Genomic DNA, 18,024 nt, shown 5'->3' on the forward strand with positions numbered 1-18,024 from the left:
AAGAGCCCCATGAACGTAGGCTAGGTCATGGCCAGGCAAGGTGTGATTATCCAGACTCTGAAGAGCAATTTCCAGCACTAATCACTATTGTATCTGCTGTAGGGGCTGATGGGAGTTGCAGTCCAATAACATCATGAGGGCTGCACCTTGCCCTCCCTTGTCCTGTGTATTTCCCTCCTTATAAATGTAGCTGTAACTTTAACAATCAAACAAAACATACATACACCTTTGTCTTGCATTGCCCAGCAGCTCTGTTATGTACAAGTTTACCTATGGGATTCAAATGAGATGCAACTTCTTTGTGATAGTAATCAAGACATTAATAATTCTTAGCAGTTCTATAGAGAATTATTATTATTATTATTATTATTATTATTATTATTAAAAAGTGTTCAGAACAGTTTATGTTGGTGGGAACAGGATTGCTGCCTTATGACCAGTTTATCCAGTCAAGTGCATATGTCAGTAAATTCTAGGTGTTTTGATAACTGGTTGTTGGAAGAGTTGTGTTAGTTTGAATAACCAAAAATGTTCCTGATACCTAATATGTTGTGCAGCATGATCTTTAGCTTTTTGTTTAAGATACAGTGTACCTTTGCTCTCTCCAAAAAAAAAAAAAAAGGAGCATAAGGAATCTAGTGTTTCAATCTGCAGAGTTAAAAGTTTATTTATTTAAATTTAGTTTGCTTTAAGAACTGCTAATAATGATCTTTTTTAGGTTTTTTGTCTTGGTAAGAAACACCTCTTTCACTGATTCACTTGCAAGATCTCTGTGTATTGTGAGAGGTGGGTGAAAGGTAGAACTGGATGTCTTGCAGAACAGTATTAAGCCATTTGGTGTCTTTTTGTGTTTGTTTGTTTACAGATAAGTGACTTCAGAAGCCAGATGCCTTGAATATTATTCCATATTTTTTTTTTACTGTTGCCTTGGTTGAAGACTGAAACACTACTGAAATGCATCAGAAACTTCTGAAGAGTGCTCATTACATTGAGCTGGGGAGCTATCAGTACTGGCCTGTTTTGGTGCCTCGAGGAATTCGGCTATACACTTACGAACAGATCCCAGTATTTCTTAAGGACAATCCTTACATCACAGATGGCTACAGAGCCTACTTGCCTTCCAGGCTGTGCATAAAAAGGTTTGGAATTGTTATAAGTAGTTCGGATATAAATTTGCCAACTAGTCAACAGTGAAGCCATGCTACATTTTAAAGTGCTTTTATCTCTTTACATTTACAATCCATAATTGTATCTATAAAATTTAATATAATTATTTCTCTGTACTACAACTGATATAACTGTCATATTATTTATAAATTATAGTAATATAGCAGGGTACAGTTAAATTTAATATAATTCTCCATGTGGAATAGTACTTCATTTTTGTCTGTACTGAACATAACTTTCAAAGAGTATGGTCAGAGAAGACTTGTTACTTCAGCTAAAGAGAAAATGGAACCAATCCAATTCTCATATGCAGCATGTCCATCCTTTTACTGAGGCAATGTGTGGGCAGGGGTTGTAGTGTGATGTACCTTAATGGGCATTACGTCTATGATTTTTGAATTGGAATCCCTTTGTTTTATAAATCTGTATCATGTATATGCCACCCTTTAACCAAAAAGAGCATTGTACAAAATAAGTGGTATGACTTGGTATGTGGTTCTAGATGATGGTTGGTTTCCTGCCTGAAGCAACTCAGGCTTATTCTCCAAAAATGCAGCTATTAACGGAAAACACAAGACAGAACTGCTGGCCACAGCCCTATAAATCAAAAAGCAAACACCGTCCTTTTCCCCTCTTCTGCCTCTTGTTCCTGGAAGCCTTACAGTAGTACTATTTTTACCAGAAGCACTATCCACAGTTTGTTTACCTGACAGCTAACACTTTGAAACAAACATTGAGCTTCTTGAAGATGTGTGAAACATGTAGGACTGACTTTAAAAGAAAAATGGTTTGCCTTTTGTCACCACAATGGCTATTTTATGGGTTAGGGCTGTGTGTGGCCAATATTTTGCCCACCATGGCAGAAAAAAATTCACATGAATACATAAGTTTTCTTCAGAGCAAGTATGCAGTCTGGACTATAGAATTGTTTGGAGTATGGAATTGGAAAGCCAATAACAAAGTTTGTTTGACTATGTGCAAGTCAGTCACGGTGCTTTCCTCTTTTATTTTGCAGCCTGTTCATTTTATCCAATGAGACAGTCAACATCTGGAGTCACTTACTTGGCTTCTTCCTCTTCTTCACTTTGGGCATATATGACATGACTTCTGTATTGCCTTTGGCAAGTGCCTCCAGAGAAGATTTTGTGATTTGTTCTGTTTGTCTCTTCTGCTTTCAAGTAAGTTCCTTCCTAAATTCCAGCCTAACCAGGGGAAAATGTGTGTATGTGTGAACAGTGTCTGACATCAGTTGTTGGACTCATCTGTACTCCAGCACCAGTGGAGGAATTACTTTCCAGGCTCCTCAGCTTGTGCTTCTACATTTTCTGAATCTTTTTCTTTTTTAAAAACACCTTAATGCGGTTTATAAAATACTGTAATACAGTAGAGCAATGTTCTACAGCTTTTGTTTTGCTGTAGAATCACAGTGACTGATGGAAATCATTACCATGTATTTGGGAGAATGGTTGGTTTGTTCGCCATGTGGGGAAAACATTCTTAACACAAGGAAGGGTGTGGCGTTCCAGACTGTTGACTTTTCTGTAATTAGCCCTCTTTTATATCTTATCTGTGAGCCTCTTTGTTTCCATACTACTTGCTGTTGCTAGTAACCTGTCTGGAGTGATACAGATACACTGGAATGGTGCAGTACACGTTTTCCAAATTAAAACACTCCTATTAATTTGCGAAACATTGTGCAGTTATTTTGAATAATGTATGGGGTAAAGATAATAGACAGAGTAAAGCAAGATAATTTTACCCTGTGCTTGTGGCTCAACCGGAGATGCAGACTACCTAAACTGGGCAAACTAGGACTCCATAGTTCTGTGTGCCATTGCCCTTTGGCAAGAGTAAGCCAAACCTTCCTCTCTGCAACAGTGAAGAAAGTCCATGCCCACTTCCCCTCCCAAAGCTAGAGAGAAAAGTCTTGAGCCACAGACATTCTCTCTTGATCTGCCATGGAAAGCTATGGCTGACCATTTCTATGGGAGAAAGGCAATAGATGTGGAGCATCTAATACATGGGAGTAAAGTCTGTTGAATACAGTGTGCATACATGGGTGTGAGATCTGCTTGATACAGTGTGAATTTCATCCATAGTTCTACAAGGGGAGGCCCTAATCACCAAAATCTTTGACTTGTCTATAAAGGCAAGGTTCACTTGCCAGATGAACATTTCATTCAAAGTGTTTTTGTTCGTATTTTCTTTACACTTGCCAGTCAAAAATGTGTGAGGACTCTGAGATTATCTGTTTTTAGATATGCATAAATCAAAGGAACAGGGAAAGAAGAAAAGATGTCTCTTTTCTCAACTTTGTTTTTATTAGAAAAAGGAGCAGCCAGACATATTAGAAGATAGTCCTTCAAAAAATGAATTGCCAGATGAAATTATTGGCCATCAAGATGGAAAACTGTTTCCAAATTGTGAAAAATGCTACCTCTGCTAAGGCAGATCAGCCGGGGAGGGTGACATAGGAAGGTAGAAGAATTGGTTGTACAAGGCTAGAAGTATGATCTGAGTTATCTGAACCTGAAGTATACTTTAGCAGACCTCCATTCTTCCAAAATTTCTTAAAATTAGGGCTGACCTATGACTAATGGATCTTCACTGATTGAGCTTATAAAATGTAATTTATTAACCATTAGCATTTTATTAATACACACTAAATTTACCCAAATACAAATTTAATTAATTTGCATTTGGTAAAAACATGGTTTTGAGGGGACAAGTATGCTTCCTGTGCTAGTTGACACAAGTGTGAATGCAGCAAATATCAAAGAATAGACATACTGTATCTGCTTGTGTGAGATGAGAGATAACACACTTTAAGGTAGGTGTTACTACCGGCAACTTTTGTAAGTAGAAATACTGTAAGTCCTTGCTGCCTGATTCTGCAGGTGTGCCTCTTTAGTCAATGGCTTTGATTAAATGAATTATTTAAATAATGAAATGGTGCAGTCCTACTCAACATATTCCAGTCAGATGACAGTATCTTACCTTGATCCTAGTATCAAAAAGTGCAAAATGCTTTACTAATATCATATGGCCAATGCACTGCTAGAATTTCCCTAGAATAGGCCAGTTTAGTACAGTTTGCTAAAGGGTACAATGTTGCTTGACTCCTGTGAAATTAGAGGAAATTAATGTGAATCTGTTTGAATGTTTCTATAGGTCTGTATGCTTTGCTCAGTAGGGTATCACCTCTTCTGTTGTCATCGCTCAGAGAAGACAAGTCGACGATGGATGGCACTGGATTATGCAGGAATTTCTATTGGTATCCTGGGCTGTTATGTGTCTGGAGTCTTTTACGCATTTTATTGCAATAATGTAAGTTGGCATTCATGTTAACTAATGTAGCCTTGCTTTCTCTGTTGTTGCTTTTCATTCATTGTTTTGGCTACTGCAGCTTGTATTAGTTACACAACTTGTCCGGCACAAATAATTATTTAAGGTGGTTATAACTTCAGGTGAAAGTGGTTTCTTATGAAGAAAGGGAAAGAAAAGAGGCACAGGAGTTTTGATCTAGGATGAATATACAGTATATACAGTGCACGCCAACTTAGTTAAGTCACACTCTCTCAGCCTCTGAGGGGGCAAAGGCAACCCCACCCGTATAAATCTTGCCAAGAAACCCTATCATAGGATCATGTTAGAATTGCTATAAGCCAGAAGCTATTTGAATGCACACAACAACAAATGCTACAATGGGTGGACTTTTGGTCTGATCCAGCTGTTCTAATGCTTTTTACCTCAGTTGCCTCAGTGAATAAATCAATAAATTAATTGTTTGAATTGTTAAATTGTTTGAATTGTTTATTTGAATGTATCTAATCATTTATGGCAATTGTTAGGAGCAACATAAATAATCTAATCCTCCCTATAGAAATTATCTTACATTCCATTAAACCCTGCTATGAGGTAGAATGGCATTTTCTTAATGTTAATGCATATGAATATAGTTCAGGGTGTCTACAAAATGAAGAATTTATTCCTAATAATAAACTGAAATTTAAGACTAAACTAACATTCCAAACCTGGTTCATAATGAATAATAAAAATAGGTTCATTGGTTGTTGAGGTGGATAATCATAGGGTAAGCTTTCTTAATTAGGGATTTCATATACTGTATGTTAGGGTTATTATAATTCAGAAATGACTTCAAAGCACATAGCACACACACATGTAACATTAAATCAAACAGCATATAACTGAATTGTCAAAAGTAGAATACAGGTTTTTACACAGGATTCTGTTGTTTAGATGTTAAAATGATCTTTATGCCTAGCCATTAAAGCTCCTTGGGCGCACATTAGAATTCATGACAGATTCCCTTCTCCTGTGGTACAAATCACATCTTGACCCAATTTTTTTATTCCTTTTCCAGTACTGGCGTCAAGTGTACTTGATCACTGTCCTCGCCATGATATTGGCAGTATTCTTTGCTCAGATCCACCCAAGTTACCTCACTCAGCAGTGGCAAAGGCTACGCTCAGTCATCTTCTGCTCTGTATCAGGCTATGGCATCATTCCTACCATCCATTGGATTTGTCTCAATGGAGGTGTCACTGCATCTATTGTACAGGTAAGCTGAGAGGTACTGGGCTTGCATCCCAAGACTGCCTGTATTGGTTTCTGAAGAAGTTCCATTAACTTTTTTTGAGACGTATTTCCAGATAAAGTGGCTTAGGACTCTGTCGTTTACCTTAGTTGGAAAGTTTTTTCTAAATCAACACAGCTTCAAATGTGAGGGGGGGAATCCATAAATAATGAATTTAATGGCTTTGTCTTTTCTTAAGTTGTATCAAATAGATTTATTTTTGGAAAATAAAAAGTAACCTTCAGCACTAGTGCTGAAAGTAAGTGCATGAAAGTAACAGTGTTATCCAAAATGTCCACATGCCAGATGGATGGACCACGGATATGCAGTTGCAGGAATTAAGCAGAACAGTGAAGGACAGGGGGTCTTGGAGAGGTCTCATCTATAGGGTAGCCATGAGTCAAGATCGACTCAAAGGCAGTTAACTGCCACAACTAACTCTGCTTTTTTTCTTTCAGGAATTTGCCCCCCGTGTGATTGTGATGTACTTGATAGCCACAGTAGCATTTCTCTTCTACATTTCCAAAGTCCCAGAAAGATATTTTCCAGGTAGAGATATTCTTTAGCTAAATTGCTTAAGGCACATGACATAGCAGCTCTTGAACCTTAATAATATTGACAGGAAAATAGGAATCAGCATATTTGTGCTGAAGTTGTGGTGTGTATGTGTAGCCTCTGAAAGTAGATCTACAGGAATCTTGGTATTATTATAACAAAGCCCTGCCTTTGTGTAGGCCAAAGTTAATTCCATGTTGTGTGAACCTGTACATGCAAAAAGACACATGATGTGCATCAAAGTATTTCCCCACAAACTGAATCGTACTGAAAGTTTCATGTACTGGTAGTTCATCTCCTTCCTACACTGGACAGCCAGATGCTTTGGGAACTGACAACCAAGACAAGAAGAGGAGGGTGTTGTCCAGGAATAGTTCCCTAGGAAGTCAGTGTTCCCTAGCTTTTCAGAAGTGTATCAGGTACCTTTCACACAGGCTGCACAGAATAGGAATGGAAGGAGTCTCGGTTTTAAATCATTCAGATAGAAATAAATATGAATGGGTGCTCAGATACAAACAAAGCAGTATCCAACTGAATAAAATGTGTGTAATCTCCCCATTCCTTTTTTTCCCACTAACCTAATGTGCCTTCTTTCCCAAAGGGCAGTTAAACTACCTCGGCTCTAGTCATCAAGTCTGGCACATCCTTGCAGTGGTGATGTTATACTGGTGGCATCAATCTACTGTGTACATAATGCAGTATAGACATAGCAAGCCTTGCCCCGACCATACTACGCACTAACACACAAAGGTAGGGCAGTTTTTGTATGGCAGATTTTCCTCTTTTTTGTTTTCTAATTGCTGGCTGTTCATTATCCATGAGAAGGTGTATTGTTGATGACTTGGAACTTTTATTCTGAGTCATCATTGGAATTCTCAGATCACCAGTTCCCAGTATGCAGCCCCTTTGACTCTTGGATGCTCACTAGTCATGCTAACTTCTCTTTCATCAGTTTAATCTTATACTGTTTAATCTTGTTTTAAGGGGGGGGGGGGGTACTGTGTATATATAGTTGTAGTTTAACTTGCTGTACACCGCTTTGATTGCTTGGCAAAAAGCGGGATAGAAATAAAAAAATTATTTATTATTATTATTTATTATTCAGATCATTCAGCTCAGTATTGTCTTCACTGGCTGGCAGCAAAGTTGTCCTAGTTTTCCGTCAAGAATTTTTTTCAAGCCTACCTGGAATTGAATGTGGGACCATGTACAAACCATATTTGCCATACCACTGAACAATGGTGACCCTATCATACAGATTTCTCAGCAAGATTTATTCAGAGGTGGTTTACCACTGAAGCTGAGAGTGTGACTTGCTCAAGGTCATCCAATAGGTTTCCATGGTTGAAAGGAAGTTCTTCCTATGAGTTGTAGTCCAACACAGAAACTATTATAGTATGCTGGCTGGTTGTTTCTATCCATCTCTGTTAAGCAAAGTGTTTGAAATACCATCTTCATGACCCTGACATACAATTTCTAAATGGTGATTGCTCATCTGTACGTTTTGCAATAGGTGACCCTAAAATGATCCTGTTACAGGATTTGCTTGACAAGGTTTGTTAAGAGATTTGCCTTTGCCTTTCTCTGAGACTTTGAGAAAGAGGCTTGCCCAAAGTCACCCAGTGAGTTTCCATGACTGAGCTGGGATTTGAACCCTGGGTCCCAGAGTCATAGTCCAACACTCAAACCACTATGCCACACTGGCTGATTGACAATAGGCAAATAAAATGTCTTGCACGCTTGCTATCTTGCAGACTTCCTTCTATTTTGGCTTAGCCAAATCTTTTCCTGTGAAGACTACTGCTATCACACAACAGCTGAATTCCTCAATCCTATTCTTTTATTTCTAGCCCCACATTGTGGAATTGTATGTGATGCAGTCTGATTGTCATTATTGAGAAAAGTGTTGTGGGCGTTCCATTGTAAAAGGGGAGAGTAGAATCAATTTAAGGGGTACAGTGCACATATTCAGCCTGTAGTAACAACATTAAAAACAAAACAAAAAAAACCTCACTTTTCCTCCTGGTATCTACTCATGCCTCCTTCACAAGGTATTCAGATTGCAGTACCTTCTGGACTATTGTGAAGGATTTAAAGTCTTTTTGATTCTTCCCTTCTGCTGGAAAGAAAATGGTGGTCTCCCCATGCTTCAGTGCATACTGATAATACATTTGAAATTTGCATTTTTGTAGCTATTTCCATCCAGGATTTTTTTTTTTCATTAAGCATGTTTTTCCATCTGAAATGTATGTGATGTTGGCAACAACGTTATTTCCACTGGAGATTTTTCATGCCACAAGATAGATGCCACATTCTCATACAATATATCATTATGCTACTAGCTGTACTTTGCATCTTCCTAGACGTGAGACCAAGTCCACCTTTTCTATCTTTGTCTCTTCGTTACACTCCTCTTGATTTAGATGGCTTCCTTTGCAGAAGTACATCATAAGAGCATGGCTTGTCTTTTGAAATGGATTTTCTTTATTTTTCAGAATTTTGTCCATGCACCGAAGTTGTGACAATGAATGTGTTGATCACACACAGTGTGCAGCCTAAAGTGGCTGATCCTATGAATCTTCTCTCCATTATGGATGGTATGCTAATAGACATTCCCGAGCCAGTTGAACAGCCAAATAACTTTCTGTTCAAATGCGGACAGTGAAGTAATTCATGTCACCCTGTATCGGGGTAATAGAGCTGGAACTTATAGATATGTACATGGAGCACTTTTATTCAAGCTACTGATACACTGAGTTTGGCCTGAGCATGGTCATATTCTAATAAGCTGAGGAAATGTTCTCTAAAATGCATGCATATGAAATTCCTCTGATGAATTTTAATTCTGGAACCTCACCTTGGAATGTGAAAAATCCATGTTGTCTGCTGTATCTTTTTAATGTGTTCTGTGTCCATATACTAACGTTTGCTCTTGTAAAACTGAATGGATTTTTATTTGATGTTCTCTCTACTTCCCTGAGTATCTGCTGTGGTTTTCTTCAGTGGTAACTCAACAAGTTAATCATATCTTGGAAAGAGAAGTTGGACTCCACCAGAAATTTTAGATTGCAAGTTGTTCTAACAAGTCTTTCATCAATAAGCCAGAAGTTTGTAGCTGAAGTATACACTCCCAAATTACCATAAACTTGCACTGAATCCCACTTTCAAATAGATAATGAACATTTCATCTACTAGTATCCTACACAAGCCACATTCTGTTATTTTTTGCAGGATGGCACTTACCTGCTGCCAAGTGCCTGAGCAGTTATTCCCCGCCTTATTCTTTCTGAAGCTAGGGGGAGACATGGCAGTAGACCACTGCCTATGGGGAGAGGAGTTCATTTATTTTGCAACAGTTTGGGGTTTGGCTAGTGAATTGGCCACCTCCATTTTGAGGTTCCAGCTGCCACTTCTCTGCAAACTGATGGTGAGCGATTTATAGAAGCAGGTAGAGGAAGAGGTATCTAAACTAGTACCCTTCCCTCAGCTTGTTAAACACTAGTATAAAACTGTGGAATGAGGAAGGCAAGTATGGTAAGGGGCAAGCCCTAAATAGCAACTGATAAAATCTATGAAATTAGGGGAGGTCATATTTTTTCATGTTGAGATGCATTTCCTCAGGGATAACCTCAGAGGTCCTGTGCTGGTAGCAAGTAAGGCCCATGCCAAAAATATGGGACTTCACACCCTTTCCACTCCATCTAGCAGATTGTTAAGGGAAGGACAAATTGCTTGTGCAGAATTTTTGAATCTAGATTGAGGGCTGTATCAGATCTCACTTTCCCACATGTCTTAAAAAATAAGTGTTCCTCTTCCTATTTCAGTTCAGTACTGTTTTGCCATGGAAAAACAGGGTTTCAGGAAGCAAGAAATGTAGTCTTCAGACCTTAATATGGCCATAGTTCAGGATGTGGGGTCATGCTTGCCTTTCAACATGTTTTTGATTTATAGAGTATTAGTGGCCTGTTTTTTTCTGTTGAACAGCTATTTGATCTTGCTTTTTTAATATTTCTAAACAGGAAAATAGGTCCTAGGATATTGGAGTAGCAGCTTATCAGCTGGTTGGAAAAACCTCTTTCTAACCACAGGTTAGTATACTACAGCACCAGGACTTGCCTGTAGAACCAACAACCTCCTTGTCGTGTAGCAGTTAAGGTTTTTTTTAACAGCCTCCATTGGCACCAGTTGATTTTTTGAAAGGCTTAACTGCATCATGGGTGTGATCCAAGTGGCACTGGGCTTTTTTTAAAAAAAGCATAACCTCCTGTTCCCCACGTGCCACAACCACCACTCCATGCACCAACGGGAATTTTGACAAAGCCTTATTCTGCTAGCGGTGGGAGAATGGCACTTAGGCAAGAACAAGAATTAGAGAATGGTGTTAGAAGAGAGTGCACCCACCCTAACAATTTTTACTAGAGGGGAAAACATCCCCATCTTCAGAAGATGTAGCTACAGGAGCAAGCCTCTATATTGTACCTATAATATAAAACAGTCTTTGGTTTAAGTATTTATGCATTCAAACCTCCATTCACACTGAAACCTCTGCACATGATGTTAAGAAAATCCAGTCTTCAACCCATCTCCCATGCCTTTTGTATTTTAAACAGGAACAGAAAATTATCGATGTCCAAATTTAAAAAAAAAAATTGGCTGATTCATTATGAAGAGTGTTGACCTAGAAGCCTATTTGGCTAAAAGTTTGTAAATTACTGTGTGAGAAGATCAGAACCAGAGTTCTCCATGAGCGAGTATAACTGGAAGTACGAAAGTCCTCTTAGCACTTGGCTGGCTCCAGGCATGAACTAGGTATTTTCTCTCTCAAGCCCATGAAAGATTTTTCTCTCTCACTGCCTTTTAGAACAGTGTTTGCATTGTAACTACTGATCCCTTATTCAGGTGCAGTTAACACTGAGTAGTAGATGATTTAATAGTTTCCTTTTAAATTGTGGTCACTTCTCTCCTAGTCCCTCTTCCTTAGCATGTTAATGTCAGTATTACAAGCAATGTCCCCCTTTTGTGTACTGTAAATGTGCTTTATTGAGCAAACCAAGGCCCGTTATAGACGGGCTAAAAAGTACACGCAGAGCACGTACTAGGGTTAAGACGGGGCGGTGCTTCTGCACTGTCCTAACCCTAGTGCGCGCTGTGCGCGCACAAAATGACGACAGCCATTCCACACGGCCACCGCCATCAATACGTGACGACCGCGCCGCCTCCAAACGAGGTGGCGCGGTTGTGATGTATTGGGGTCGCGGCAGGGCGCCTAGGGCGCCCTTTCCGTGACCCCAGAAGGAGCTCTGTTTCGGAGCTCCTTCCTGGTTTGGTCCGCTGGGCACAGCCTTCAGACGGCTGCACCCAGCGGACCAAAGGAGAAAGGGGTCTTTCCAGGCTGCGGGGAAGGGGCCTTTTGCCGCTTCCCCGCAGCCCGGAAAGCGGCGGATCGGGGCCTCAGCGGCTGCCGCTCTGGACACTGAGGCCCCAATCCGGCGGGGAAAGGTGCGCCTACAGGCTGCCCCAAAGGGGCGGTCTGTAGCGCGCCTAAGTACAGTCAAGCATACAAGGACAAAATAAGCAAACCTATTTATGTCAGTTCTAAACATACTGGGTTCTTGAACCACTTCAGGAGTTTCAAATATTAGTGAGAATGAAGGACTAGCTGCACTTTTCCCCAGATCATCTTGTATTGGATAAGGGGCCTTGATTTAAATGTCTTTTCTATTTAGAAAGGAGTTTCATAGTATTGTTGACTGAACTTAAAATGAAGAATCTCAAATTCGTTTATTGGTGCTAAAAGCAAAATTGATATAGGGGTAGTGAAATTTGTTTACAGCTTTCAGCATTATAGAACAAATTCCTTTTAGACAACTCTTCCCATGTTCATTTTTACTTTGAAATTAATGTCAGTGTAAGGATTTATTTGTTTTTTAATGGTAGGTAGTATGTATAATGTAGAGTTCTTATAAGTGTTAAGATAAACTCCAGTGAAGGCTATACATCAAAACTTTTTGCAAATGCCCACTTAAGCATGTAAACCAGCTTATTTCAAATACTTATTTTAAGGTATTTCAAATGATTGGGTAAATTTCTAACACAGGAGTTCTTCAGAGTCCTAAAGAAATTGAATGCAAAAACAAATATATTAGATTTCATGCTTCCTATATCTGTAAGCCTTCCCTGGCAGTGTAAACTTTTATCAGCCATGCAAATGGATGTCCCATTTGATACTTAACTAGAAAAGCCTTGTAATGGGTTTAGAAGAATACTGCTGCTCTTGCTTCCTTTACCCATCTTCAGTTACACGCACAAGGAAAAGTCACTGTAAAATGTTTGGTATATACAGTCAAGTGCAATTTAATCAAGTTACACAGTATGTATTATTTAAATATTGCCTATGTAAATAAAATGTTTACGGCAAATATGAGTTATTGTATTTTTGCAGAAACAAGTTAATTGTTGGACAGCCAAGGGATTAGAAAAAGGGGCTCTTTATCCCTGTAAAGATATATAGAAGGGAATACTTTCAGTTTACAATAAAACTCACATAGACTCATAGAGTTGGAAGAGACCGCAAGGGCCATCCAGTCCAGCCCCCTGCCATGAAGGAACTCTCAATCAAAGCATCATGGTTGGTTTGTGCAAGTTGCACATCTTAAGCAGCTGACCAGGATAAGATGAACAGAGATGGGCAATTTAGATGACTCAAGGGCTATTTTCTCCTTCTGCTAAATCAGGTGTCCAATTGTAGGAGGCTAGACGTGCACACACATGCAGGGGTAGATGTTGCCCTCCCTGAGACCTTTTAAGCCCCAGAGAGGCCTTTTTCTCAAACAGGAAATGATGAGAGGGCTTTTTAAAAAGGCCTCTCCTCGACCATAAACATGTCAATGCCCCCCACAGCCCCTAAAGGACATTTTGGACAAAAATCAAATTTTGAAAAAATATTACTGCAAATATACACTTTTATAGCCCCAAAGGTGGGGCTCACACATCCTTTGCCCACACCTGTTCTAAATTGTATTCCATGGAGATGCTATCTATACTTCTTTTTTTAATGGTATGGGGAAGGTGCACGACTCAGGCAGTCCACCCTTGGGTTAAAGGAAGCAGTGGAATGAACCAATTTCCTATGTTCATATTTCTGAACATGTTATCAAGGTGGATAGGGACAAATTAATCCTGATAGGGCTGAGGTTCCTAAGTTTGGGAATTGGACTATTTATCTGTTCTGAATGGGCAAAATTTTGTCTCTCCTTCCCATCCAGTTCCAAGAAAGCTGTCTCTGTATTACACTGAGGTCTGCTGATGGTAATGGACCAGATAAGGGCAAATAAACAATCCAGACAAAACAGACGTGTTCATGGAATAGGGATTGAGTCTTGTATTGGAAGGGGTTACGCTCCCTGAAATTTCAGGCCTGAGGCTTGGGTGTGCTCCTGGACTCAGATCTAAGCCTGGATACCCACTTTTCAGCAGTACCCAGGAGTGCATTGCACAGCTAAAACTGGTGTGCCAGCTGCATCCACTCCTTGAGACATCAGATCTGACTAGTGACACATGTCTTGATTACATCCCATATGGATTACTGTAATGCATTCTACATGGGAATGCCTTTGGAATCTGTTCATAAACTTCACCTGGTCCAAAATGTTGCAGCCAAGTTGCTGTCTAGAGCAGACTACAAAGGAGCACATAACCCACCTGCTGAAACTGGTCGCCAATCCGTTTCTGGATGGAACTGAGTGCTGGCTTTGATGTTCAAACCCCTTCTTGACATGGGTCCATGCTATTTGAAAAACTCCCTAAGTGCCTGTGCTCTAAGATCTGTGAGGAAAGGTTTTCTCTTGATGCCACCACTATCTCAGGCACATCTGCTGTGGATGCAAAAGTGAGCCTTCTCGTAGGCGGTTCTCAAGTTGTGGAAGGCCCTTCCCCTGCAGGTCCAAGTTGGTCCCCACCCTGCTGTCATTCTACCAGCAGATAAAGGGTTTTGTTTTTTTTAATTAAAGGAGCCATTTGGTGGCAACCGATAGATTTTAATGGGGGGGTATTATTATCTTTTAAATGTTACTTTAGTGCTGTTTTGTGTTTTTAAATCCGTTAACATGTATTTTAATGTTGTATTGGGTTTTAAGGTGTTGTACACCACCTTGTATCTGTACTGGAAGAAAGGCAGGATATAGATTAAATAATAAAAATAACTCCTTCTGAAGGACCAACCACATAGTTTGGGGAGTGCTCTTAGATTCTTTTTTATCATTCAGTACCAGGTCTGACTAGGATGGTAACTACTAATGTTCCAAAGACATAGCTGTGTTAATCTGTAGAATCAGTTAATACCCAATGACAGGTCCATTACTGTTTACAGATGGGGGAAGAATGCAGGGGTGTGATAATCCTTCCCCTGATCGTGTGATTAACGTGATTTAAGCACCGCAGAGGGACACTGTCCTCTCCCGTGATAATCTTCAGTATGTAGAAAGATCTTGTAGCACCTTTGAGACTAACTGAAAGAAAAACATTGGCAGCATGAGCTTTCGTAGGCTTAAGTCTATTTCCTCAGATGCATTTAGCAAAGACTTAAGTCTACAAAAGCTCATGCTGCCCACTTCTTTCTGCAGTTAGTCTCAAAGGTTCTACAAGATCTCTCTACATACTAATGTTCCTGGACTGGATATCCTTGTCTCCAAGACGGGATAGGTGACCTCACAATTAGAAGAATGGCTGCATTTGTGCCTGATTTGGCCCATGTAGAATGCTACAGCTAAGGTGCTGAGCAGAACACCAAGTAATCTACATATTAAACCTATGCTGAAAGAACTGCACTGGCTTTCTAGCAGCTACTTAAGCTACATAACATATCCTCCACAAATTTAACTGGCATTTCACATCTCAAAATGCTGAGCTGTAATTCTGCAAAGGCACTAAACTTGCAACCCTTTAGCTGTGTTTCTATATATACATATTTTGTCTCCCACAGTTCTACAGGCACATGGTGTGACTTAATAGTAACCTAAAACTGACAAGCTGTGGTGTGGATAAGACACAGACCAAGCTCTTGGAAGAAGTGACAGGAAGAACCTGTGCATTCTAAACATATGTCATACTATTAAAGTATGAATCTAACATGGTAAGGCATATGATGTCAGTAGTTTTGCTCATGAACTTTTAAAGCATATTGATATAAAAATACAAAGTAATTTCTTACAATTTTTATAAAATGTTCACTTGTTTTTTAAAAAAAAACATCTTTGGGATAATTCTTTGGGCAAGTTTCATTGAAGGGGAATTTCATACATAAAACCTTACGTCACAAGGCTCATCTTTAAAAAGGTGCTACAAGACTTTGTTATTGCTTTATGGAAGGGATTCACAAAACCACTGGCATCAAATGCAAAAACAGACATTTACATTGGCTATAAATAATGCAGTAAAATGTCCTAAGATGCAATATATTGTTTGAATGTTTCTGTTAAAATCACAGTCAGGAGACTGATTTACACAATCATGGTATCCTGTATACAGTATTTATTAACAACTGAAAGTTGTTTTCTCAGGTACAATTTCACACAAAAAGTTAAAGTTCTGTATTAGTGGTACACACATACAAGCGCTTTAGAAATTTCAAGTCTAACAAGAAATGGAAGTGTAATTTGAAAAAGTGCACTTAAAGCTGTTTACCAGCAATTAAAATATAGCATTACTGTATACTGTTTTATTCTTGAGTGATGTCCTAGTCACAGAAACCAAACTTTGCTATAGATACTATTACTATACTTCTTTCCAGAGCACTACTCCAGAAAAATAACTGGGCTGCCATTGTTTTTGCATTTCCCTGTTACTCTTTTAGTAGCTTTTAGCTATAATTGATTTCCCCCCAATGCCATGTAGACGATTGTGACTGCAATGTTATGTTTTAAATCACAAACTCCAAGAGATGTGATATGTGCATGTGGATGTTTTATATATGTCTCTTAATATAAAAATACACCCTATCATATAAAAAAAAACTTCCGATAAACTCTAGTTGCTATTCTCACAGTAGTAGCTGTATCCATTTATTCTCACAGTAGGTTCTTCTTTTTCTTGGGAGAACAATAACTGCTGGTCAGGCCTCCCTAACGTAGGCACTAATCATGTCCATTTAAATTATTGGGTGCCTCTCACTGAATCTAAGCTATCTATATGCATATATAGATATATATTATATATAGATAGATAGATATATGGGAATTAATGTCCCACAAACTGTTATTTGGATTTGTGAGTGGTAAAGATGGGTTCACCAGGCTAAACCACTGTACTTTCAGTGGACTGAAACTCATAAATGTGGCTGACAGTACCATCATCCTGAGGTGATTTTACACACACAAAAAAAAGAGACAGCTGGTATTTAACATGTTGAAAGTTTAACAACAGCATGTTATCTACAGCCTCTGAAATTAAGTATCAGGCCTACCTGTTGTTAGTACAGTAAAAAGCATCTTAGGAAGACTATTGTGCCAAAAATAACAAAGGACTCTTGTTCCATTGACAGCTGATTTTGGGAAATGTAGGGCTAAATACACGTCCCAACTCAAGCAGACTCAGTTAATGGGAACTTGGTAACTCAATATGTCTGTAATTTCAACTGATGAAATAGTTTTACTGCTGATAGGGCTACAAACTGGATAAAGCCCTTACTGAAATGTCTATTATGTGCTACTGAAAAAAATTCTAAAGTTAAAAAAAAAAACCCTCACTTGGGAAGTCATTGGCATGTATCAGTATCTTTCAATCTTCCTATTATTTTTACAGAAGATCATGATAGATTTGACTTCATATGAATAGATGTACACACATTGTATAAGCAACAATATCTCACCCAAAGTTTTATGAAGTTCAAAACTGAAGGAAAATTCAAAATTATTATATTTTTCCATAGTTCTTGGCAAAAGCAAAGTAGGTATAAATCAGTTTTGTGGGGTCTACCATTATACTCCAAACAAACTTTTTTAAAAAACACCAACATACCATTATTATTTACAGTAACTTATTAAAATAAAGTCTTATGCAAAAAAAGAGTATGCCTCCAGTCAAAAATATAGCAAGAAGGGTATTAAAACCCTACTGGAAAGCAAAGAACATTGGCAATAACTTGAATGGCCATTTATGTTTACTTTGGCCTTAAGAATATGCTACAAAATATATATCTAGACCCCAAACCTGCAGAGCTCAATACTTCTTTGCCCTCAGATATTCATGCATACCACCTAACTATAAGCAACTGAGCAATGCAGGTATCCTCCATGAGACTTTCCATTGAAAAATGTGGCTCAGCATCAGAGGTGATGACTGAAAAGGCTTTGTTAATCTTCTAGCACAATTAATTTTCAAGAGAAACATCTGGGAGATCCATAAGCAAGTGTGCTACTTCTGCCCTCCTCACCATTAATTATTGCAGAATAAAATTGCATCCCTTTTGGTCAAATGCTTTTCATGTGTCCATATAAATATGCAGAGTAAAACTATCCATAACTGGTTATGACACACAAATATAAGAAAGCATCTCCAGGAAGAATACTGTACTGAAAATAATTGCACAGGAATTATGCAATGATCTGAACATAATGTATTTTTCATAGAACACTTGAGGATCTTTTGAACTGATTTCTGAAAATAAAAAACCTCTACCCATCTGTCATGTAAGAGAGGGAAAGATTTTC

General features: G+C 38.8%; 1 protein-coding gene across 8 annotated transcripts; it reads left to right on the plus strand.

Moving 5' to 3' along the window:
* The first annotated feature begins 98 nt into the window (after positions 1-98).
* Positions 99-11,498, plus strand: PAQR3 (progestin and adipoQ receptor family member 3). 8 transcript variants are annotated; one of them, XR_006104182.1, is made up of 8 exons: positions 99-1,139; positions 2,183-2,345; positions 4,339-4,494; positions 5,552-5,749; positions 6,223-6,313; positions 8,815-8,916; positions 10,339-10,407; positions 10,930-11,498. XR_006104182.1 is itself a non-coding variant. In XM_042469522.1 (7 exons), the coding sequence occupies exons 1-7, from the start codon at positions 955-957 to the stop codon at positions 10,344-10,346; spliced, it is 903 nt and encodes a 300-aa protein (XP_042325456.1). In that variant the 5' UTR covers positions 99-954; the 3' UTR covers positions 10,347-11,498. The 8 variants fall into 8 exon arrangements, 5 of the variants coding, with proteins under 5 accessions (XP_042325456.1, XP_042325452.1, XP_042325455.1 ...); XR_006104181.1 differs by adding an exon at positions 6,921-7,069 and having other exon boundaries at positions 111-1,139; positions 10,339-11,498; XM_042469522.1 differs by having other exon boundaries at positions 10,339-11,498.
* Positions 11,499-18,024: the final 6,526 nt, after the last annotated feature.

The sequence above is a fragment of the Sceloporus undulatus genome, chromosome 5, assembly GCF_019175285.1.
Source record: "Sceloporus undulatus isolate JIND9_A2432 ecotype Alabama chromosome 5, SceUnd_v1.1, whole genome shotgun sequence".
In the NCBI taxonomy this organism is placed as follows: domain Eukaryota; kingdom Metazoa; phylum Chordata; class Lepidosauria; order Squamata; family Phrynosomatidae; genus Sceloporus; species Sceloporus undulatus.

Coding starts and splice junctions, on each gene's coding strand:
- PAQR3 (XM_042469518.1), top strand. CDS start 955: ATGCATCAGAAACTTCTGAAGAGTGCTCATTACATTGAGCTGGGGAGC. Junction 2,346..4,338: donor TTTGTCTCTTCTGCTTTCAA/GTAAGTTCCTTC, acceptor ATGTTTCTATAG/GTCTGTATGCTTTGCTCAGT. Junction 6,314..8,814: donor CCCAGAAAGATATTTTCCAG/GTAGAGATATTC, acceptor TTTATTTTTCAG/AATTTTGTCCATGCACCGAA.